The sequence below is a fragment of the Ceratotherium simum genome, chromosome 3, assembly GCF_057802395.1.
Source record: "Ceratotherium simum simum isolate JZ-2026a chromosome 3, ASM5780239v1, whole genome shotgun sequence".
Taxonomy (NCBI): Eukaryota; Metazoa; Chordata; class Mammalia; order Perissodactyla; family Rhinocerotidae; genus Ceratotherium; species Ceratotherium simum.
The window spans coordinates 97509077-97534985 of NC_141902.1; the positions used below are offsets into that span (position 1 = coordinate 97509077).

The window sequence follows — 25909 nt, forward strand, 5'->3', positions numbered from 1 at the left end:
TCCAAAAACACAAGATCAAGTGCCCCGGCGTTTCCAGGAAGCTGAGGGGACAACCTGTTCTCAGGATCCAGAGAGGGTTCCTGGGGGAGATGGGGCCTGGAACACACGTTGGAGGGTGGATAAAATGTGGGCAAGTGAAGCTCTGCGGGGGGCTCTCCTGGCAGGAGGCACAGAAGGAGCAAATGTGTGGAGGCTGGGAACCCTAAGGTGTGGGGGGAACTGGACCACACAGGTAAGGCAGTGCAGGTGTCGTGGTCCAGGCCCGAAGACCCAGCTGATCTATCTGACTGTGCTCAAGTCAGGAGTGATGCTAACACCTGAGAGCACAAGGCCAGGCGTAGACCCCGCCCAGCACAGCTTGTCATGACAGCAGCTCTGATCACCCTCCTCGTCCTCACGGAAGGCGTCTGAGCAGAAAGGAGAGGATGTGACAGGAACCTGCTTCAAATCTCACGGGGCTCCACTCTTCCATTCGACTTCTAGGTAAACTGTGATCCAGGGAGGGGATCCAAGAGCAGATTCAGACTTCCTGGCCCTGGGCTGGCACACGGTCACCCCACAAACTCAAATTCCTCACCAACTCGATCACACTCGAAGGTGCTCACTGCTGGGCCATTCAGACGCTTTTGTTTAAATCTAGAGTTCCAGGCTGCCTCTGAGCTGACACAGCCCCTTCCCCGCTTTTGTAAAAATAAGCCACTTCCCTTTATCCACATTCGTCCCCCACCCTGGCTGCCAGTGGCTGGAGCCCAAAGCACACAACGCGGGCTGGGGCCCGGCACACTCCAGGATGTCCTTGAGGCTGCCTGGCTGCTGCCGGCTGACCCTGTGACCTGGCCAGGCACTCAGGCCTTGCTGCTTTGGCTTCGCCTCCTGTCTGAGGAATGAGGTGGCTGCTCACAGAGCGAGGGTTACTTAAGCTGGACACCAGGGCAGGATCAGACATTCCATTCCTTTTTTTTCTTTTCAAAACCAACTGGGTTCTGACAGTGTCAGCAGTTTAAAATCTCAGATGTGCTGTCAGATAGAGAGGCCTGTGTGCAGGGCATGGAGACAGGGAGGGATGCTCTGGAAGGAGGCAGGCTCCAGCCCTAGCTCTATTGTGGCCTTGCTGTGTGACCCAGGGTAGGTGGCTGAACCTCTCTGAGTCTTGGTGTCCACTGCGAAAAAGTGGGGATGACAACATCCTGTGCGGGGTTGAGGATTACATAAGATAATGTGTGACAAAGGGTCAGGCTGGTTACCACAGTGAGGGGAGGCCCTAGCACTGTTAGAGCTTCATCCCCATATACCCAGAAAAATGAAGCCAACCCAGTCCAAACGGCAGTGCTGGACCATGCCAAGTTTATAATAATTTCCACATATTTAACAAAGATGTGGCATAAAAGATATATTCTTATAGTGTTTAACTATTCCAATTCCACATTTTTCCAAAGTGACAGTCACTTGCTAAGGGTGGTGATCCATTTAGACTACATTATCAAGAGCCACCCACGTGTAAACGCCACACTTCGTGGTGGAGATGATGTTCACCATCAGATGTGGAGCCTACCCGCAGGAGCTTATGTTTTAGTAGAGTGGACACAAACACACACACACACAGGGAAATCAGCGGACAAATAAACAGTTAAAAACTGGAATAGTTGTTTTGGAGAAAAACAAGGGGCTGAGAAGGAGTTGGAGGATCTTTCTCAGACAGGGTAGTCATTGATGGTACCTCTGAGATGACATGACTTAAAACCTAAAAGATAAGAAGGTGTCAGTCATTGAGAGAGAGAGAGAAGAGCATTCCAGTCAGAGGGAACACATGCAAAGGCCCTGAGGTGGGAAAAAGCATGATGTGTTCAAGGAACCAAAAGAAGACCAGTGCAACCCACAGGTAGTGAAGAAATGAGGATGAGACACGCAGGGTGAGGTTCTTGTTGATCACGCAGCCATAGTGAGGGCTGGGATTTGATTCCAGGTGCACTTTTTAAGTAAAGATGTGTCAAAACCTAATTTATGTTTTCAGAATGGCTTGGACTAGGACAAGAGTAAAAGCAGGAGACCAGCAAGGAAGCTGTTGTAAATTCAAGATGAGAGATAGGGTGGGCTCTCAAGGTGAGCAGGAAGGAAGAGGGCAGGGGCTGGACCACCGATGTCCTTGGAGGTGTAACAGAAGGACTTGATGATGGATGGGGGAAGTGAGACCAAGGAAGAGTGATGAACGTTTCTTGTTTCGGGCCTGTGCAACCAGGTGGATGGTGGTGCAAGGGAGACTGGGGGCCGGGAGAGGAGAATCAAGTCTTCTGTGTTGTAAGGTTAAGGGGTGTTCAAGCGCAGGAGTGGAGCTTGAGGGACAGTATGGGCTGGAGTCACCCAGTAGATAAAATTGCTGAGGGAGATACTACAGAGAGAAAAGGAGAGAAGGCAGTTGAGGACAGAGCCCGGGGGCCCCAGGGCTGGGGGAAGCAGGCAGACGACAAGGGACGACAAAGGAGCCTGAGAAGTGGAAGGAAATCCAGGAGTGGGTGATGATTCGAAAGTAAAGACCAGACTGTGCAGGGAGCAGGAGGGCTAAGAGATCTGCCCACGTACGTGGCGTATAACTGGAGGACAAGGTCTATTTGTGCAGACACAGCAAGGCCTTCAGTAGGAGGGCTCATTCTGAAACACTCGTAAAGCAGAATGTTGAGAACTTCTCGCAGATGAATCACAAACCATTATTTCCTCTTCAAGAGTAATTCATAGGCCTCTTTTCTCATAACATTGCCTGTTCCTTTTTTCCAGGGCTGAGGTGAGATGCCAGAGCCCTTTGAGGAATGTGCTCTTTCTCATCACAGTTGAACCTGTGCTCGAGGCGACAGGCCCTCAGTTAGGGTCCTGGTTCTCTCACTCATCAACCCTGTGACCTTAGGGGCTCTCACCTCACTGAGTGTCACTTTACTCACTGTTACATGAAGATAATAATGCCCACCTCCCATGACTGCTGAGCAGATTCAAGAAAGTGGTGTATGCAGAAGGGTTTCCCTAGTGCTGACACGTGGTAGGTGCTCCGTGCACAGCAGCTAATAGTGATGATGCTCATGACTCAGTTATTGGGGTGGCCTTCCTCTCAGGCTCCCAAAAGCCATCCTAAATTCTTCTCTCGCCTTCACCGTCTCTATGCAAAGCATCACTAACCTGGCATGTCTCCTCAAGTTGCCTCCTCTTTTAATTGCCACGGCTCCTGCTCCATTTCTTGTCTCATCACCTCTTACCTGGACAATTGAAACAGCTTCCCAACTTGTCTTTTGTTCCAGCTGTTTCCCACAAACCTGGGCTACCAAAATTGTTTTTCAAAAACACTAGTCTGCTTAAAATCCTCAAAGGAATCCTCACTTAAATGACTCAGGAGAGAACTGAAATTCCTCAGCATGGCATATGCTTCATAACCTGGGTTCACCAGCCTCATTCTTTACCACGGCCCACCTCCTCCCAAAAGTCAGCCAGTGTCACTCCAGCCATAAGGAACTACTTATAATGCTCCTAATAGGCCATGTTATTTTGCATCTCTGGTGCTGGTCCCCCAGTCTAGGATGTTCTGTCATTTCTTTTATTTATTTATTTATTTATTTTTGTGAGGACGATCAGCCCTGAGCTAACATCCATGCCAATCCTCCTTTTTTTGCTGAGGAAGACTGGCCCTGGGCTAACATCCATGCCCATCTTCCTCCACTTTATATGGGACGCTGCCACAGCATGGCTTGACAAGCAGTACGTTGGTGCGCGCCGGGATCCGAACTGGCGGACCACAGGCTGCCGCAGCAGAGCATGTGCACTTAACCACTGCGCCACCGGGCCGGCCCCTGTCATTTCTTTTATGCACATCCTTTAAGACCTATCCCAACAGTTCCCTCCCCTGGGAGACTGTTCCTGCCTCTTCCCCACATTGTTAACCTCTCCATCCTCTGCTCTTTCCCCATGACAGAGTAATGACTTCCTAATGGGTCTGCCTTCCCCACTGGACTGTGAGCTCCTTTATGGCAGGGGCCCGGACTGATGCCCTAAGTAGGACCTTGTAGCCTGCCTGGCACGTTGTAGGACTAGTGTCCTGTCTGCCACATCCATGTGTATCCAAGGTTCTATATCAGCTGTAAATGGGCACTGGTGGTACCTGCTGGAAGCTCTCACGCAGATGGCTCTGATCCTCAGAGTGGCAGAATTCCAAAATGTCCTTTCCTAGAAGATCCTAAATAAAGAGACAAGCTTTAATCATTCCAAACCCCATTTTTCATTATTTATATATCACTGTTAGACAAGAGTGTTCATTTACACCCCTTTCAACCCATCTCCTTTACCTCACCCCACCATAAGGGGAAAAAGAAGTAGATGCAAATTTTCCCTTGGAGCGATCATGGAACTGGCTTCTGGTACCCACTCTTAAGTTCCTTTGGCATACTCAGTACCAACTTCTAATTTGGCTAATGAACTAGATCAGCAGCTTCAGAATGCAATTTTATTTTTGTTTTCTCTGGAGAGGCAAACTGCAATAAACATATTTTAATAAACGTAAAAAGAAAGCAAATGATAGCAGGAGGACAGATGTGTTGCCCGTGAAAACTGGAATTGTTTACTTGTGGAAACTGTAGCCCTCTTGTGGCTGGAGAAATGCTGTTATAACAGAACTGTACTTGTTAAAAGCCTGTTTACTATCTACTTTCACTCGCCTAGGTTTTATTCAAAGGACCGAGCATCAACCCAAGACAAAAGTGTGTTTAACAATGAAACCAACCAGAATATGATAAACCGTCAAAAGGCAACTCCAAACGTGTTATAGGAAAGTGGTCCAGTTGGAAGTGTCTTAAATGGCAAAAAATTTAAACTAACTCGCTGATCAGAACCCAAATCAGCAAACGGCCTCAGTGGGAGCTGACACCGACAATGGAAAGGAAGTCTTATCTGTGTGCCAAGAAGCATCTAGATGCTCATGGAGGTGCCAGCGAATAAATGGATCTGGCTGGAAATATATTGCCATTGGAGGTATGGTGAATTTGGAAACAGATCAATTTTCCCCTTCATTCCATCCAAGAATCTCAAGTTTGCATGAATCTAGAGATGTAGAATTACATGAATGGTTCCAATATTTCAATTCGGACTGTTTCTAGTTCTAAAATACACATGTAATTAAAATACCCCTATCAATGTATCCCAGACTTTGTTCCTCAGAACAAAGATCTTTTTCTTTCTTTCTTTTTTGTTTAACTGCTTTTTATCTTGAAAGAAATTTAAATCTACAGCAAAGTTGAAACGATAGTATAATAAACACCTATATATCCTTTACCGAGATTCAACAATCGTCAATATTTTGCCACATTTGCATTTTTTCTCTTTCTTTCATATATATGTAAACATACACATAAATGAAATATATAAAAAATATGTCAATGAAATATCTTTCATGCCTACACATACACATATACTTAGACATTTCTTGCTGAACCGTGGAGAGTAAGCAGCAGACATCATCACTCTTCTCCCTAAGCATGGATCTCATAAAAATGACATTGCCTTACAAAACCATAATATACCATATGACACCTAAAAAATCAATAAGTATTCACTAAAATCCCCCAGTATTCCATACGTATTAACATCTCCTCAACTGTCTCCCAAGTGTCTTTCACAGCTCTGTGTCTTCTGGCTCACAACCCAGTTAAGGATCTCACATGCATATTGTTATTTTATCTCTTTGGTTTATCTTCATCTGCAACAACCTCTCCTGCCTTTTTTTCAAAAGGTGTGGAACAAAGACCTGAAAATGTGCCCCCTGTAAAAAAGGGTTCGAAACACATTTGAGAAAAAAGGGGTTGGGCAAAATTAAGTGGACATCTATACTTCAAGACTTCTCAGAGTCTTTCACATTAATATGCTTTTTAAGTTTCCAATAAGGAGATTTCCTGTGTGATGTTAATGAAAATAAATTGATAAAGAGCCCCTTTTTCATAGAGCATCTTAACTCTAGTTTGTGAAAATCAGCTAGAAAAATGGAATGGCTAGGGCAAAAAATGAAGAGTTAATTTTAAGTCGTGCAGTCGCATACAATGTCCTTTCCTGATTTGGAAGGCCATTACTCTATCCAGACAGGGACATGGATTTTTATGCCGTGTTTCCCTATGTTGTCATTGCGTCCTCTCTTGAACAAACGAGATAAGTGTGCTTTAAGCATTGTTAAATCCCTAGCCAACTGCCACGAACTCAAAACTCTCTACCTGGGGTTGGTAGCCAATCACACTGATGCATCTTGGGTCCACAAACGTGATGATCCCATCAGAGTTATGCCGTGATAAGAATTCTGTGGGCACTGACATCCCGCTCATGTCCACGCACACAGGAGAACTGGTCACCTGGAATGGGGAAATCCACATTGACGTGGTTTTGACAGAAGCAGAGATGGAAATGGCAACAGAGATAGAGAATGGGAATAATCTATGTGGCTTTAATTTCACAGGTCCTTCTTTGTCTAAAATGTTCAAATAGCCCTGGTCACACCTTTGACTAATGTAATAGTGGGCCACTTCCTTTACACTTCTGAGCTTAGTTTCCTTGTCAGTCAGTGGGAATAATGAAACCTGTAATCTCATAGGGTGGTTGTGAGGTTCAAAAGAGATACTGCATGTTAAACCCTAGCACAATGCCAGGGACATGGTTGGTGCTCAGAAATGTTAATACCCTTCCCTTCTCCCACCTTCCCTTTACTAAGGATGGCAAATGAGTCTAAGGAACTGGTGAAAATATTTGGAAAGTATACACTTGTGGACCAAATTTACCCAAGTATTCTCTCTTCACCCATCTGCAAGGAATAACCAACGCTTATCATGTGTCAATGAAACTGCTCATTCATTTATCTGAAAATGGTAAGACCTAGGAAACCAGGGACATGAAAGGTTAGTGTCCTCTGAACAATATCCATGTCCCCCTCCATCAGTATGGGGAAGGCTCTCAGTGCCATAAGGAGGATGGAGTCCAGTTGATTGAGTGGCTACTGTGTGTACCAGACATTGAGCCAGTGGGCTTCATATATATTATTCAGCATATTTAACTTTCACAAGGCTAAACACACTCCCTGCCCTTGAGGAGCTTGCACTCAACTACCTATATGAAAATAGACAGTGAAAAGAGATAACTGACGTGTGAACTCAATGCTAGGACTCAGGAGGGAATGATTAACTTTGACAAAGCAGATAAGGGTGTCATTTTAGCTGGATCTTGAAGGATGAAGAAATGGGAAGTAAACAGGAGGAGAAGGAGTTTCGAAAGGAGAAGATGAGAACAAGGAAATCCAGGCAGAAGGAACAGCCTGTGGAAATTCACAGAGGCTGGGGGCGGGGGGCAGGGTGGGTTTGTGGAAAAGGGAATGGTGTGGTCTGGGAGTAAGGCAAGGTGAGGGGACAGGAAGAAGATGAGGGTGTAAGATGAGTTAGTGCTTTACCCTGCAGACCATGGGGAAACGTTCCAGGTGATTAAACAGTGTGATGTGAGCAGAACTCGACTTGGCAGTAATGGGCACAAGTGTGGGGATGGACAGATTCAGGTCCTCAATGAAGGAAGGATGCTGCTGCTCACAGCTCACAGTCCCCCTTTCTGCTCCCATAGACTGAGACATGAAACTCAACAAATACTGAGTATACAGGAGATCAGAATAAGCATCCAAACCTATAGGCTCTTGCTCTTTGTAATAATAAGCGCTTGTTTGAGATTAAAAAGGCTGTGAGCTTTTTCTTACCTGGAGTCTCCCAATTGCCACAAGGCAATATTTACTGCCTTGTCCCACATCGGTGTCTTCTTCAGGGATAGTCATTCCTGAAATGAGAAATGCCAGCGTCTTCAACAACATGCCCAAGATGAAGGCAAAAGAGGCAAAGGTGTCCGTGATTTTATTTACGCAAACGAAAATACAGATCCACTGTTGACCACCAGGGTCTGAAAAGCCAGCCAATGAATTAAGCAGTCCCTCGCTCACTTCCTGCTCCCTCTCTGCCTGACGTCTTGTGATAATCTCACGGTATATTATCATTTGCATCTGTGGATGGTGCAGAGGAATTTCAGGAAGATAAAATGCAAATTATTCATTTAACATTTGCAAAATTTGCCCAAAACATTTAATTAATTGAAATTAATAAATTTCAATAAGAAGTGTATCTGGGCATTTCAGGCTATGTAAATATTTTACTTATCTGTTGACAAAGAATCTAACAAAAAGGCAGAATCAAAAACAAAAAACAAAAACCTACCAAAGCTGAAATTACTTACTTGCCAGGCAAGGGAACACAACCAGAGTTTTTAAGGGCTAGAAAGGAGAGACTGGTGATGGATATGCTGATTAAGCACTAAAAACTAGTGCTCTGGATAGGGAGGAACTGGTTAAAACAATCCTCATTGTTCTTTGGTCAGAAAAGAGTTTTCTGTTCAGTTCAGTAAGGGTCTGGCATCTGGGTAGCTCATGGTGCAAGGTTCTTGAACAGCTGTAGTTGGTTGTAAGGAAACAAGCATTCCGTTTTGGTATGTCCTAGGCAAGGGCTGTGAAAACTCACTTTTAGGGAGTTGAGGTCAGACCAAAGGTTCACAGTGACAGAATCATGTAGCACAGTGACGGCCCGGCACCAGACCGTGCAGGGCGTGGTAAACACGACTCTGGTTCTAAGAGCCAGAGAAACCTCACTCCCTCTTCATCCCCTCTGCCTCATCCACAGTCCCCTCCTCCTTCCAGCCCTTTTCCATCTACCCCTTGTGGGTAACCAATCTCTTAAGTTTCTGCTTTATCCTTGGTGTATTTCTTTTGCACAAATGAGCATATATATGTGTATTTTCTTACCTCCTCTTCTTTCTTCTACGAAGAGCAGTGTACTGTAGATACTCTTTTGGGCTTTGCTTATTTCACTTAACAGTATGTCCTGGAATTCACTCTGTAATTATTCATAGAGCTCTTCCTTATTCTTTTTTAGAACCACATAGTACTGTATTATGTAGATTACAAGGTTTGTTCAACCACTTTCCTATGGATGAACATTTAGGCGTTTCCAATATTTTGCAACTATAAACAATACTGCAAAGAATAATCTTGTGCATATGTATTTCCCTATGGCTGGAAGTGTAGCTTCAGATACACCCAGAAGATACACCTATCCTAAAAGTGGGATTGCTGGGTTGCAAAGTGAATGTATATGTAGTTTTGTTAGGTATTGCCAAATTTCCATCCAGAAGGGGTGTACCAATTTGCATTAGCACCAACAATGCATGAGAGGCCTGTTTCCCCACAGTCTTAGCCAAGAGAACATGCTGTCACATTATTGTCACTTTTACAGATAAGAAATGGTATTTCAGTGTTGTCTTAATTTGCATTTCTCTAATTATGAGTGAGTTTGAACATTATTTCATATGTTTGAGGGCCATTTTTGTATCTTGTCTTTTAGTGAATTGTCTGTTCATGTCTTTCTCATTTTTCTATTGGGATTTTGGTCCTTTGCCCCTCAATTTTCAGGAGTTCTTCATATATTAGGGATATTAAGCCATTGTGGTATATGTTGTGAATATGTTCCCCCAGTTGGTCCCTTGTCTTTTGACTTTGCTTATGATGATTGAAAAAATTTGTAATTTTTATGTAGTCAGATTTATCAGTCTTTTCTTTTATTATCTCTGGTATTTAAGTCATAGTTAGAAAGCCTTTTCCTATACCAAAGTCAAGGAGAAATTCATCTGTTTTCCTCTGATACTTTCATGCTTTCATTTTTTCATTTAGATCTCTAATCCATTTGGAATTATTCTTGTGTAGGGTTGAGATATGGATCTAATTTTATCTTTTTCTAAATGCCTGTCCAGTTGCCCTGCCAACATTTATTGAAAATGCAGTGATTTGAGATGCCACCTTTATCATATAATAAATTCCCATACTAATTCTGGACTTTCTCTTCTATTCCACTGGCCAATTGTCTATTAAGCATCAGTACCATGCAATTTTAATTATAGAAGCTTTATTGTATGTTTTAGTATCTGGTAGGGCTATTCCTCCCTTACAGTTTTTTGATGTTTTCTTGGCTATTCTTGGATGTTTATTTTTTTACATGAACTTTAGTATCAACTTATTTAACTCCATAAAATAGCTTGCTGGTATTTTTATTAGGACTGCATTAAATTTATAAATTAACTTCAGGAGAACTGATATCTTTATAATGTTGAGTTGTCCTCCCCAAGAACATAAGATGTTTTTCCATTTGTTTAAGCCTGCTTTTTGTCTTTCAGGAGTATTTAAAATTTTCCTCTTATATACTTGTATTTGTACACTTATTAAAATTATTCCAAAGTATTTAATCTTCTTTGTTGCTATTTGTAAATAGGGTTTTCTCTACCATCATGCCTTCTGTTTATTGCCTATGTGTATGAAGGCCATTGATTTTTGTATATTTACATTGTATTGTGCTATTTCACTGACTTAATTTATTGTTTCAGTTAGTTTTATTATTGATTCACTGGGCTTTGGCAGGCATATTATCATACAATTTAAAATACAGATAGTTTTCCTTCTTCTTTACACATTGTTTTGCCTCTGATTTCTCTTATTTAATTGCATGGGCTAGTATTTCTATTACAATGTTGAACAGTAGTAGAAAGAGTGGGCATTCTTGCCTTGTTTCTGATCTTAGTGGAAATGTCTCAAGGGCTTCTCCATTAAATAAGATACTTTTTTAAAAGAGAAATTATCCCTGAATTATTGACTGGCATTTCTGCAAATCTCTTTAATGCCTTGCTTAATAGTAGATAGCTGGATTCTAATATCTGCTGTGCATGCAATCTATTACAGTATGTTGTTTTACTTGAGGTATTTGAAGAAAATATGCATTCCATCGACATGTAGTTGGAGGAGGGAGAATTTTTTTCAGATAATTGTGGGTATTCTTCTTTGATATTTTCCTAAATCTTGACAAGTAGTAGTTTCTTAAAGGTTAATTGCAATGTGAAATCCAAAACTATATCAATGAATTTTTCATATTCTGTTACATTAAAATAGATTAGTCTAACACTTGGAATGGATCTTTTACCCATACATGATTTTCAACATTATGTATTGGTCATTTGGAAAATATTGGTTCACAAAATTATACAGATCTTCTAAATGTTGACATATTACATTATATATTATTTTAAAAAATCCCACCTGTTAATATTATCATCAGAAATATTTCTAGGTATTGGTCAAGATCCTGGTGGTGGATACAAGTTTTCCAAAACTCAAATTTTCACTAGAAAGCTTGAATTTTATCACTGACAACAAATACTGTCCATTGTTTTCCTTGAAGTAACAGGCTCATTTTAACCTTTTGAGAATGTATCTACCAGTTACCTAAGTTTGAATAACCATAGATTGTTTGCTAGTTACTCTTTCAAGTAAAAAATAATGTTTCATGAAAAAATCAGCTACTTCAGTTCACGACTCAAACAACCGCACAAGTGCTTTTCCTTGACACAACCACCATGTTTGGTATGCAGCAGAAGTCAATTTATGCATACTTCCAATTTCAGGGTTTAATAAAATTAATATTTTTTACTGCTTCATCAAGGACATACTTCAGTGAAACCAGCATTTTTAAATTTTGAAATTATTTTTCCTGCAAGTGTGGGGTGATAAAGAATACAATGACTACCAGGACATTTTGGTGCCACCGTCTTGATTCATGTCAAGGCTCCAGATGTTTTTACCTATCAATGCTTTTGCACCATCCGTGCAAATGCTGACCCAGTGAAAAGGACAAATAACATCTTAGTGCTGTAATGAAAATACTCTGAACTTTAGTGCCCCTGAAACCATCTCAGGGACTCCTATGGTCCAAGGACCAATCTTGAGAACTGCTGCTTCACAGGCTGCTGTTCTCCAGAGTTTGGACCTCCCAGCCTCATCTCTTTTCTGATCCTTTCCCTGTTGCCTACATTTCTAACCATGCATTAATGAGCCCCGAGACTACGTCTCCAGTCTAGGTTTCCTCTGGGGTCCAGGTCTTGACTCCACTTGCCTACCAAAAATAATTACCTCAATTTCACAGGCCCTTCAAACTCAACATTGCCCAAATTTTCCTACTGAAATGTGCTCCTTTTTCTTCTCTTCTGTGGAAAAGACAGCTAGTGACCTACCCCACATACGCTCTCTCCCTCTTCCATGCTGAAAGGACCCTGATTTATCCAGAGTGGCAATATGTCCACTCCATTAGAATCAGAGGTGGTCAGGTGACACAGCTCTGGCCTATAAGACGTAAGCAGAAGTCACTTAGTGGGGCTTTTAGGAAAGCATCTCTCTTGTGTGAAATACAAACATGACGGTGGAGCTCTAGCAGTCGTCTTGAGTGCAGGAAAGTCAAGGTCACACAATAAGGACTGTGGAGTAGACACCTAGGAAAATGAGTCCCCAGTTACATCATATAGCCACTACTAACTCTGGACGGCCTACCTTTGGATTTCATGTCCAAGAGGAAAATATATAAAGTAATTTGTTTAAGGCACCATTATTTGAGTTTTCTGTTATATGCAACCAAACTCAACCATTTACTTACATACATTTTAACCTCTATTAGAAGCGTCACAACCAGCAGTGAACATTTGTCACTTATTTGGGGTGACCAGCAGCCAAACACATGTCCTGTCTGGAGGGATTCCCTCTTTGTCAGTGGTCCTGGTAGAAGACAGTATCCAAGCTCCCATTATGTAAGTAAAAGAAGCCAGATTTTACTTCTCTCCATCCTTCCAGAGTGTTGGTTAGAATTCATCAGCAAAGCAAAGCCCAGTGTTCTGGTCAGATTGTTGCTGCTAATAGTCTCTGTGCTTTGTACTTTTTTGGCCCACTGAAACCACCTAGGTTTCTGCCCATTTTCAAAACCTGCCCGCCTAATGCCTGATTGAGGTGAGCCATTAACATCTATTCAATAATTCTCTTTTTGTTTAGGATTTCCAGAGTTGTTTTCTGTTATAAGCTAACTGATATGCCAATGACTCAATATCTCAAGCTAGAATTCTTATCATGGTCCTCCATCTTCCTTCCCTCTCAATATTTACATATTGATGATCACCAAACATGGCTGCTTCAACTCTACAGTTGTCTCTCCAATCTCTCTGTTCCTCTCCATCCTGTTTTCCATATCACCACTAGAAGCTAGACATGCCATTCCTCTGCAGGAAATGAATAGAACCTCCTGTTGCCTCTATAATCAATTCAAAAGTTTTCAGTACAGCACATATGGCCCTTCATGACACTTAATCATGTTAAATTATCTGTGGTCCCTGCAAATGCCAAATACAAGTCATGTCTCACATGAATGGCACAAATGTCCCTTAAAGATGTTCAGTTTCCTGCTCCTCAGGAATTTAAGTCATCATTCCCTCAAGGAGACCTGCTAATACCACAGTGATGAGTCTGTCTAGGCAACAGCACACATTGACAACTGAGGAGCTGGCTCTGAAAGCACAGAGCTGACAGTTGGGGTAACTAAGCAATGAGGAAGAAGGTTTGTTCCTGCTCAGTAGATGAACAAGGGTTACTGCCCCAAGGTCTGAGATAGGCAAAGATGGGAACCCATATGGTAATGGAATTTCAAGGTGGGAGGTGTCACTGAGTCCAAGCCCCTGTGACACTTGAATCACACAGCCATCCATTTCTGTTTGAACTCCTCCAGTGGTGGGATGGTCACTACATCCCCAAACACTTTAGTCTGTCTCCTTTAACATTCCATCTCCTGGTCCTAGACTTGCCCTTGGGGGTCATACAATCTTCTGCACTTGCCCTTCAGACAAGTAAAAAGCATACTGTGTTCCTGAGGCTATTCCTTTTTAGGCCAAACATCCTTGTGTCAATTTAATGTTTAGGATTCCTCCTCCTCCCTATTTCTCCTACAAAAATGTTTAAGTCTTCCTATATCCTTGTCACTTTTCTGAATATGCTTCTGATTGCCTATCTTCTCCTAAAATGTGTTTCCCACAGTGCACTAGGTATGGTCATTACCAGGCCTCTCACTTCCTCTATTCTGGAGACTATGGAAGCTATCTTCCATAATAAGACTGCCCTTGATTTATTTAAAAAAAATTCCCAATGGAGCTATGCTTCCCACCAAGATGGAATAACAGAGATCAAATTTACCTTCTGTCCAGAAATAACCAAAAAAACCCAAACAGCAAATAAAATATCAGAAATAATGTTTTTCAAGACACTATATGTCAGGCGATGAACAACAGCAATTCCTGAGAGGTGGGAAACAAATAAGATAAGCCCTATGATTGCCTCAACGTCTTACCTTAAGAGAGTTTCCAAGCCAACAACTTAAATTGCACACTGTCTAGCATCAAATAAAAATTTACCAGGCACGCAATGAAGCAGGAAACACAACCCACAATGATGAAAAAAATCAACCAGTCAAAACTAACCCAGAACTGACACAGATCTTGGAATTAGCAAACAAACACATTAAAACTGTTCTTATAACTGTATTCCATATGTTCAAACACTTAAAAAGAGCCAAGGACGATATTAAAAAAGCCCAAATCAAACTTCTAGAGATGAAAACTATAATGTCTGAGATGAAAACTATAATGTCTGAGATGAAAAATGTACTGGATGGTATTAATGGCATATTAGACATGGCAGAAGAAAGATTAGTGAACTTGAAGAAATAGCACAGGAAATGATCCCAATGAAAAACAGAGAGAAATAAGAATTTTTTGTGTGTGTGTGAGGAAGATCAGCCCTGAGCTAACATCCATGCCAATCTTCCTCTTTTTGCTGAGGAAGACTGGCCCTGAGCTAACATCCGTGCTGATCTTCCTCCACTTTATATGGGATGCCGCCACAGCATGGCCAGACAAGCGGTGCGTCGGAGCGCGCCTGGGATCCGAACCCGGGCCGCCAGCAGCAGATTGCGTGCACTTAACCGCTACACCATGGGGCCAGCCCCAAGAATTTTTTAATGAAATGAGCTTCAGTGAATGAGCTGTGGAAACTTCAAGAAGCCTAATATATGTGCAATTGGAATCTCCAAAGGAGAAGCGAGAGAAGCGAAACAGAAAAAATATTTGAGGAAATAACGGCTGAAAAAATTTTCAAATTTGATGCAAAGTGTAAATCTACAGATGCAAGAAGCTTAATGAACCCTAAGCACAAGAAACATGTAAATCACACCAAAGCACATCATAAATTGCTCAAAACCAGTGATAAAGAAAAAATCTTCAAAGTGTCCAGAGGAAAAAAAGACATGATTACATACAGAGGAACAAAGATACATATGATGGCTGGTTTCTTGTCAGAAACAATGCAAGTGAGAAGATAGTATTTTAAAGTATTGAAAGAAACAAACCTGTCTACTTAGAATTCTATACCAAGTAAAAATATCTTTCAAAATAAAGGTGAAATAAAGACTTTTTCAGACATAAAAAAGCTGAAATAATTCAGCACCAGCAGACCACCATCAATAGAAATGCTAAAAGCCATCCTTAAGGCGGAAGAGAAATAACACCAGGTGAAAATACGGATCTACACAAAGGAATGAAAATCACTGGAAATGGTAACTATATGAGTAAATATACAAGATTACTTTCTTATTAAATAAATCAGTAACATAAACGCCAGGAGGGGAGAATGGATGTACACTACTGCGAGATTCTTACACTGTATGTGAAGTGGTATAATATTGCTTGAAGACAGATGTGTACTCTAAGCCCTAAAGCAACCATTAAGATACCAAAACAATCATAGCTAATAATAAAGGAGATAAAATGAAATCAGAAAAAAATTCCAAATGAAGGCAGAAAAAGAGGAAAAAGGGAACAAAGGACAAATGGGAAAATAGAAAACAATGTAAACTAACCCTATCAATAATCACATTAAATATAAATGGTCTAAATGCCCCAATTAAAAGGCCAAGTTTGTCTGATTGGATAAAAATGATTGGACCGACGGGACACCTTGGCATCCAGCCTGCGAGAGGCCACCACACTACAATGCTCATGGATGGTACAGCACTATGTCAATGACTGGGGTTCCAAACCTTATTTGAGAAGGAAGTTCAAGTGTTAGAAGATTTGATGCAGTGACTCTTGTCCTCATTCATGGATTTGTTCATGCATGCCTTGATCAACAGCCCTATTTAAGAGAGGGCTGAAGGAGGCACAGTGAGAAAGGAACTGTCCCCTTCACTCTTTATTCTCTCTTTCTTCCATCGATTTTGGCTGTCAGTGGTAAAAGTCTCTAGTTCCATGGACTGAAGCTAGTTCAAATCCTAGTTTTTCCTGCAACTGGCCAAGTGAGTATCTTGATTTAGGTTCATCCCAAAGCAGAGCCTGAGACCAGGACTTCAGTGTGGATAGTTTACTCAGGAGGTGAGCCAAGAAAGAAGGAGGGAGGAAGTGAGGGACGAGAAAAAGAAAAGGAAGAAAAGCCAAGATAAGGTTTATCTTCACCACACTCTAGGCTTTCCCTGCAATTGGGCCAAATGAAATCTGATTCAGGGAAGTCCCTGGCGCAGAAAGTAGAAAGATACCACATCTTGATACAGGATGCTGTCTGCTGAGGTGAGTCTGAGCTCCCACAGAACGGCCTGCTGCAGCTGAGGCTGAAATTAGAGCTGGGCACCAGAGGTATCTGTTAGGGCGAACTGACCCTTCTGATCCTTACGTATGAAATGGGTATGAAAAAGCCCACCTCATCGGGATGTTGCAAGGATCGAATGAGATGATGTGTGTGAAGCATCCAGCCCAAGGCCTGAATGTCAGCTTCCTTCTCAATTCCCTGTCCTCACATCCCCATCCCTGGTAACAGGTATTTCTGCGGGCAAAGAAGGCAGTGGGCACAAATGCATTTTTGCCATACTTAGGGATCAGGACGCAATGTCATAGGCCAGAACAGGAAGCAGGGAGGACAGCAAAAAGAACCCTCCAATCCAGTCGGCATGAAGAAAAAGATATTTTTCTCAGTTCTATCCTTTGGAAGCATCCTTTAGGACTAGACTCTCACTGGCTAATACTTGAAACTGTCTACTTAGAGACACTACAATTCATTTGCTAATTCATTCTTCATCCAACGTGTTGATTGTGAACTTCTGCAGATTTTCTGACAATAGCCACAAATTCTCTTCACATATCTTCCATCAAGAGTTGACGGTATGGGCCGGCCCCGTGGCTTAGCGGTTAAGTGCGCGCGCTCCACTGCTGGCGGCCCAGGTTCGGATCTCGGGCGCGCACCGACGCACCGCTTCTCCGGCCATGCTGAGGTGTCCCACATACAGCGGCTGGAAGGATGTGCAACTATGACATACCACTATCTACTGGGGCTTTGGGGGAAAAATAAATAAATAAAATTATATATAAAAAAAAAAAGAGTTGACGGTAGATTCCCTCGTGACTACTTTGACCAATAGAATACTGTGGAAGTGATACTGTGTGACTTTTAGACAAGTGGCCCCACCCACTGTGGAACAGAGATAAATCATCCTTACTGCACGCTATCTGAATTCCTAAACCACAGAATCTGTGAGTATAATAAAATGGTGGTGTTTTACGCCAATCAATAAAATAAAATGAAATAAAATAAAATAAGTCCCAATCAGAAGGTGCATCAGCCTAGAAGTGCAGAAGAAGAGACTTGATATGGGCCCTAAGATACCAGTCCTTTAAACGTATAAACAGGCTCACTTGTAAGAATGCATTTTAATTAACCAAGTAAAGTAATCCCTTGGCTTTGCAGAAATGAAGTAGAAAAGTTGCAACTTACTACATAAATAGCTTTGGCCTTAATGTGGGCAAGTAAACTCTAGTTGTGAATGAGATCCAAGTGTGTGTTTGTGAAATTTCCAGGAAATCTTCAGTAAACCCAAACTTCCTTAAAGGACTGAGTTCTTTATGTGCCTATGTCTGAAAGTTCTCCTCAGGACACTGGGCTCAGCTTCCCCATGGGAGGGATGGTGTCTAAGCCAGCAGGCCAAACATCCCTACAGGTGGCCCTGAGATAACCCCCCATGAGCAGCTGCCAGGATCGAACTGCCAGTGAACCTTTGACCATTGCCACATAGACTACCAGCGTCCCAAGGTGGCTGTGGGTGACTGGGGAAGGCAGAGGAGGGCTCTGGCATTAGCAGGCAGAAAGGTTTCAGGATAGAGCTCTCACATGCTATTTTGAGTAATGTCTCTGACAGGGCACTACTGTGCAATCTTTAGATTATCATCCGGATATTGGATTTTCTCTATTTTCCAAGGGTTGCTTGTGTAATATTCTCAAGTAACACATAATCTTTAAAAATGGTTCTGACTCTTAGTACTCAACAATAAAAAGAAAAATATTCCCAATCAAAAAACGTACAAAGGGGGCCGGCCCCGTGGCTTAGCGGTTGAGTGTGTGCACTCTGCTGCTGGCAGCCCGGGTTCGGATCCCGGGCGTGCACCAACGCGCCGCTTCTCCGGCCATGCTGAGGCCGCGTCCCACGTACAGCAACTAGAAGGATGTGCAGCTATGACATACAACTATCTCCTGGGGCTTTGGGGGAAAAAATAAATAAATGAATAAAATTATAAAAAAAATGGACAAAGGATCTGAAGATTACTCCAAAGAAGATATACAAATGGCCAATAAGCACATGAAAAGATGTTCTACATCATTAGTCATTAGGGAATGCAAATCAAAACTACAATGAGATACCACTTCACACCCATTAGAATAGCTATAATAAAAATAAAATGCAATAACAAGTGTAGGTGAAGATGTGGAGAAATTGGAACTCTCATATGCTGCTGGTGGGAATGTAAAATAGTGCAGTTGCTTTGGAAAACAATTTGGCAGTTCCTCATGAGGTTAAACATTGAGTTACCATATGACCCAGCAATTCCACTCCTAGGTATACATTCAAGAGAAATAAAAACATCTGTCCACACAAAAACTTATACATAAATGTCCATACCAACACTGAAAATAGCCCAAAAGTGTAAACAACCCTAATGTCTATTAACTGATAAATGGATAAACAAAATGTGGCAAATCCATACAATGAAATATTATTTAGCAATAAAAAGGAAATATTGATGTATGCTACAACATGGATGAACCCTGACAACATTATGCTAAGTGAAAGAAGCTACCCACAAAAGGTCACATAATGCGTGGGTCTATTTATATGAAATGTCCAGAATAGGAAAGTCCATGGATACAGAGAGTAGATTAGTGGTTGCCTAGAATTGTGGGGGAATGGGGAGTAACTGCTGATGGATATGGAGTTTCTTTTTGGGGTGATGAAAATATTCTAAAATTGATTGTGGCTATAGTCGCAACACTACGTGAATACACCAAAAACCATTGAATTGTGCACTTTAAAGGGGTGAATTTAAGTTAAGTGGATTATATCTCAACGAAGCTGGTATATAAAGAAATGATTCAAGAGGTAGAATTGAAAGAAGTAAAAAGCCCATCATAAGTCCCACAAAAGAATATCAAAGGGGCATTTTGGTATATTCCTGTCCAGTCTTTTTGGTGCAAATTTCAAAACTATAGAAAAATACAAGGATTAATTAATTAATGAATTAATATTAACCTTAATTACGATAATATCGTTTATGCCCTTTACTGTGTGCATCTGTGTAATTAAATGTCTTTTTTTCTTATACTGTTTTGTAACCTGCTTTGGCAACTTTCTAAAATATTGGGAAAACCTTTCAATGTGCTAAAACATCTGTTTTTCATTTCCTCTGTATGGATGTGCCATGACTTGTCTGACCCTCTCTCTCCAATACCGAGCATTTAGTTTTCCCCCAGTTTTTCGCTCATATAAGTAATACAATTATATGCATCCTTCTGGACAAAACCTTTGAGTATATCAGTGATTTCTTTAGTACAAAATTCCTAGAAGTGAAATTGCTGGCTCAAAGAGCATAAATGGTGCTTTATTTTTGGTTATATTTGCTTTTCTTTGATTTCATTTGAATATATATTTGTTTTCCATTTGTTCTTTTATGGACAGCCTGTATATGCTTTTGCCATTTAAACGATGTGTTTTTTCCTCAAGGATTTTTAAACTCTTATTATATATTAAGAATATATACGTGTCTCACGTACGTTACTTTTCATGTTTGTGTTCCTTAAAGTGTTTATGTTTACATATTATTAAAGCATATATAATCAAAACCATATTTTCATATAGTGCTTTTAAAGTTTCATATTTGTCTTTAATAAATCTGAAATTTATTTTTGATATGCTATACTTCAAGTTTTTCCATAAGTTGTCCTCAAACTATGTACTGACTAATTTTTTCCTTTTTCCATTAACTGAAAATGCTTCCTTCATCACACACCACATTTCTAAAGATACTTGGGTCTGTTTTAGGTATTTTACATTTCTTCAATAATTTTATTTGTAAATTCATTTATCACATCTTAATTATTCAGGCTTCAACTTACATATTTTCATATCTGGTAAGGCAATCACTCCCTAGTACTCTGTTTGTCAAAATTTTATTAGCTATTTTTATATTTATTTATGCATATGAATTTCAGAATGAATTTTCATTAAAAAAATTCCATTGGGACAATTATTGAAATTGCATCAAATTTATAGATTGGTTTGGAACGAACTGATATCTTTATAACACTAAATCTTCATATAAAAGAGTATGCATGACTTTCCATTTAGTTAAGTCAGTCATATCCCTCAATGTTATTTTGTAATTTAAGAAATCTTAATATTTCATATAATATTATTAACATGTATTTTGAACTGTTGCTCTTTTTATAAATAGGCATTTTTCATATTGTATTTTCTAGCTGGTTACTGATTTTTTTAGTATTTCCTAACGGCTTTGTATTCAATCTTCTAAAACACTTTCAGGAGGTTGAATCTGGTTTTTCAGGTACATAACCACATCATCTGTGACTCATGTTAATTCCATCTTCTTTTTCTTTCTTTTTTTCCTTTCAAGTGATTATGCCTTATTTCCTTTTCTTATTTTATTGCCTTGGGTAAAAATTCCAAAACAACGTTGAGTAACAGTGATAGTGAGCATTCCCCTCATACTCCTCACTTTAATGAGAACCCTTCTAATATCTCACCATTCCGTAAGATATTGATTATTGGTTTCAGATATTTGTTTTATCTATCTGAAGGAAATATAGCTCTTTGATTAGTTTATAAAGATATTTATTTAAAAAAAATTAATAACTAAAATGAATTTTTGTCATATAGTTTTTATTCTTTGATTAATGAATTATATTAACAGATTTCCTAATGTTAAACCACTCAAGTGGTTTTGTAATCAATAGGTGTATGTATAACTATTAATTTGATTTGCTAACATTATATTTAGTATCTTTACATTCATAAATGAAATTGGGTCCATAGTTTTCTTTTTTGACACATCCTTGTTGGTTTTTGCATCAAAGTTGTGCTAACTTTAAAAAACGAAGCAGTCCACTTTCCATCTGTTTCTCTGCTCTGGAAGTGTTTAAATAGTTTGCCCATAAAACCTCGAGGCCTGGTACCATTTGGAGGGCAGTTCTTTGTCAGCTTTTTCAATATCCGGCCTAGCTTTGATCTTTTCTTATTTTAAAAAAACTTTCTGGGCCGGCCCTGTGGCTTGGTGGTTAAGTGCGCGCGCTGCGATGCTGGCGGCCCGGGTTCGGATCCCGGGTGCGCATCGAGGCACCACTTCTCCGTTCATCCTGAGGCCGAGTCCCACATACAGCAACTAGAAGGATGTGCAGCTACGACACACAACTATCCACTGGGGCTTTGGGGGGAAAAAATAAAATAAATAAAATCTTTAAGAAAAAAAAAAAAAAAAACTTTCTTTGATTCAGATTTGGTTATATATTTTCCCAGAGAGTAGCTTTCTTCCCAAAGATTTTAACATGCACAAATCTAAATTATGCACACTATTTGTTTATATTTTAAACTTTCTTTGATAAATCTCTGCACTCTTAACATGCAATTTTTTTTACCCTTTTTCTAAAAATTAGAATTAGACTTGTCAAATGTTTTCTCTTTTATAAGTCTTGGTGAAGGACTATTTATCAATACAATAATACTTTTGTTTTCTAATTTAATTTTTCTCATTTTAATTTTTCATTAATTCCATCCTCTTAGTTTGCTCATGGTATTTGGTTACTCTTTTTCTATGTTCATAAGTTAAATAAGTTCTATTTTCATAAGTTAGAGTCTAATTCATAAGTTAAATACCTAGTTTTCTCACATTTAATAATAAAAGCATTTGAAGCCACAGCTTTCCTTTAAACACCGTTTTGGCATATACCCAAGTCTTGACATGGAGTGGGGCCATGGCTGTTAATTACAAAATAGTCTGCAGTTACAGTTTAATTTTGATTTCCATCCTTCACCAAAAGTTACTCAGGATAGGTTCTTTTGTACAAATAGTTGATTCACCTTTTTATAAGGACACCAGACATATTGGATTAGGGCCCCACCTATTTCAGCACGACCTCATTTTAACGTAACTTATTACATCTGCCAGGACCCTATGTCCAAATAAGGTCACATTCTGAAGTGCTAGGGGTTAGGACTTCAACACAGAATTTTGGGGGGGACACATTTCAACCCACAAGACCTTCTGTAAATACTCTATGTTTATTCTTGCCCTTTCTAGTAGGTTAGCCATGATGCAAATACAGCACATGAACTAAGAGAACACGTCCTGTACCCAGGACAAGCATCGCTAGTGGATCATGGCATATTTTTCCACTAATTATAGAAGCAGATCCAAAACAGTTAAAGTGGGCCATAAAAGAAAACCTATTTGCCATTTCTCTTTTCTTACTTAGTATTTTATTATAAAGTTGTATAAATTATTTCAATAATAATGATTAAACAAAAATTTTAAATAGTGATACTGGTAAATCTGGGTCCCTTCTGGGTAGGTACTACAGAATGCGTTACTGGGAGTCGCAAAGAGAGATTTAGTCCCCAAACATTCACCAGGCCCCCCGCCATGTTCTAAGCCCTGTGCTCAGTAGTTTAAATAATACAGACATGCATATGATATGGTCCTTGCCCTCCAGGAGCACCGGATAAGCAGGGGAGACACATAGATGCAAAAAAAGCTATGACAAAAAGTACAACGTGACACAAACCAAGTGGCTGAGAAGTTGTTGACAGAATATTGGTGAAGCTTTCTGGAGAAAGATTTGTCAGAATTGGGCATGTGTGTTTGGTGGGACTGGCGGAGACTGGGGAAAGATGGCTCTGGGGATGGCATTAGGGGCAAGGAGGGTGCAGGGTGGTGTCATCGCGGGTCTGGCACAGTTACACATGTAACATCAAGGCTCTGAGCCCCCATGCAATCAGGGCAGAGGCTCCAAATAATCACCGCCCATGTAAGATAAAAGCATAAAAAGCACCTCACCCATCTGGAAATCACCCGTTCTTAAATCTCAGCTAACCAGAACAGGTCTCCACGGAACCCTCACAGATGTCCCAAAGGCCACTCACGACAGCCTGGGCACTTCACTCTCAGAAAACACTATCAGTTCCCAACTCACAACCTACTTTACTCCCTTTCACCCATAGTACCAACAAGTTGTGCTGTTTGCTTGTCTAGACCATGAAGGATGAGAAATAGCAATTTGTGACTGGAGGGGGACAGTATAAAAATGGGCACCTGGGGGGGCCGGCCTGGTGGTGCAGCAGTTAAGTGCATGCGCACTCTACTTTGGCAGCCCGGGGTTCGCAGGTTCGGATCCTGAACGCGCACTGACGCACCGCTTGTCAAGCCATGCTGTGGCGGCGTCCCATATAAAGTAGAGGAAGATGGGCACGGATGTTAGCTCAGGGCCAATCTTTTTCAGCAAAAAAGAGGAGGATTGGCATCGGATGTTAGCTCAGGGCTGATCTTCCTCACACACACACACAAAAAATGGGCACCTGGAAAGAAACGAGTGTCAGCCCCCAGCAGGTGCATGTGAGGAAAGCAAATCCTCAAAGAGCATAAAAAGAAACAAACAAGACCAAAACAAACAACCAACAAAATGACAGCTGCAGGGGAGGTTGCAGGGGCTGAGAAGCCCGAGGACATCTTGACTTGTCCTTTTAATTCCTGTCTAGCCCTGGAACTTTGTCATGAGAGCTCCAAATCGGCAGGGAAGGATGAGAGCATGTTCTTCATCCTTCATTTAAGCACACAAAAAATTCTGTGTGGTGAAAAACAGTGTAAACAAAATTAGAAGATAAACAACAGGTTAGAAGAAAATATTTGCAACATATAATAATAAAGGGCTCATATTCATAATGTTATAAAGATCTCCTATAAGTAAAGAAGAAAAGCACCAATCACCCATAGGAAAATGCACATATACTGTGAGCAGGCAATTCACAGGGAAATGCAAATAGTCACACCCAGGAAAGATGCTCGATGTCTCTATTCGAGAAAATTTAAAACACGCCACTTTCCCTCCAAACTATCAGACTGGCAAAACTTAGAAAAGAATGGAAACATCCAGAGTTGGTAGGAGTGTGGGCAAATGCACACATGTGCGACCTGCCTTGCAGGGTAACTTGACAGGATCTATTGCGACACACTTGTGTCATCCCTCTCACCCTCTGAGACCATCCTGTAGAAACACCCACATTCTCAGGCAAAGAGTCACGAGCAAGGACGTCCACTGAGGTATCCTTGCCAGAGCCCCAGACTGACAGTAACCTTAATGCTCTCATTTGGGGAACGGCTGTTAGAATATTATGCAGCCATTTGCTATATGCACTAACTTGGAGATGAGTTTATGACGGCCTTGCTAGGTTAAAAAAAACAGGTTGTGTAATAAAATACATAATATGGGCTCCATTTTTTTAATACAGAAAAAGTCTAGAATAAGAAGCACTGGGGTGTCATCAACTGGTTCTTGGGGGTAGGACCAGGGTAGGAAGGGAGGCTTACTTTTTAGTTCATAACCTTTTAAAAATTAAAAAAAAAATGGGTTTATGGGTATATTTTACTTTATTTTTCAAGGTTTTATAGATCTTCTAAATTTCTTTAATGAAGATGGGCTGTTTTTGTAATAATTGTAAAAAGATGATAGGAAGAAAAAGGCTGGCACGTGATGTTTTGGTACTTAAAAAGGTGGGCTTCTTATACCTGGACGTTTTCTTAGGTTGTATCTCATTCTCCAACAGTGCCAGAAACATGAGCATGGTGTACTTAACCTCAAACTTTAGAACTCTGCCTCTTGATGACCAAATTAAGGGAAAATGCGCCCGACAATGGTAGAAGTTTAATTCTAAGACATTTGGCAGAGATGCAACATTTCTTTCCAAATTAACTGCCTCTAAATCATGAAAATTAACATTTATCTTCTTTTGCCTAAAGAGAAAGTTGTAAGTGAGCATTTTCTGTATAAACTTGGACTCAAAAGATAGAGCTTCATTTCCAGTAAACAGCAATCCGTAAACAAAGAGTTAGCTAAGGGGCTGTAACAATCAGGCCACACGGAGGTGTCTGGGGACGTCAGGAGAAAGGAATGAGGGGGCATGACAGCCACGCCTCTCTAGCCTTAGTCTCCCCATCGCTGAAGAGAAAGCTGGGCCATGAGCCTCCCAGGCCCTGCCCACCATGAGATCTGAGTCCTGTTGTGTTATCTTCCCTGATGGGGGACAGGGGGTTTTGATGGAAAGCAGTGGGCTGTTTTCCAAGGGAAGCAAAAGAACACCGAATCTCTTATCCTCACCATCCTTAGCTATGGGACTTTATTGCTCTTTTCAGCTTTCAGTTAAAGAAAGTTCATAAAAAGAATGACGTGCTCCATTGGCTGGCTTCTCCTCCACTTCCAGCTTCTAGAAGCTAAATATCCCCACCAGTGTAGCACGGGCATCTAGAAGGCAGGGCTGTGTCAGGCAGTCCGCCTGTTGCCCATCCCTGCTTTGGTGCTACTCTTTCTCCAACT

General features: G+C 40.9%; 1 protein-coding gene across 2 annotated transcripts in view; it reads right to left on the reverse strand.

The window, feature by feature from the left end:
- Positions 1–25909, reverse strand: part of ARNT2 (aryl hydrocarbon receptor nuclear translocator 2) — a 179399-nt gene that overhangs the window by 34659 nt on the left and 118831 nt on the right. For both annotated transcript variants that reach the window (XM_087429057.1, XM_087429056.1), the window contains exons 9-11: positions 7745–7821; positions 6231–6365; positions 4136–4210 (exon numbers count right to left, since the gene is read on the reverse strand). In XM_087429057.1, the coding sequence (XP_087285183.1) occupies positions 4136–4210; positions 6231–6365; positions 7745–7821 (287 nt within the window). The remainder of the gene's footprint in view (positions 1–4135; positions 4211–6230; positions 6366–7744; positions 7822–25909) is intronic.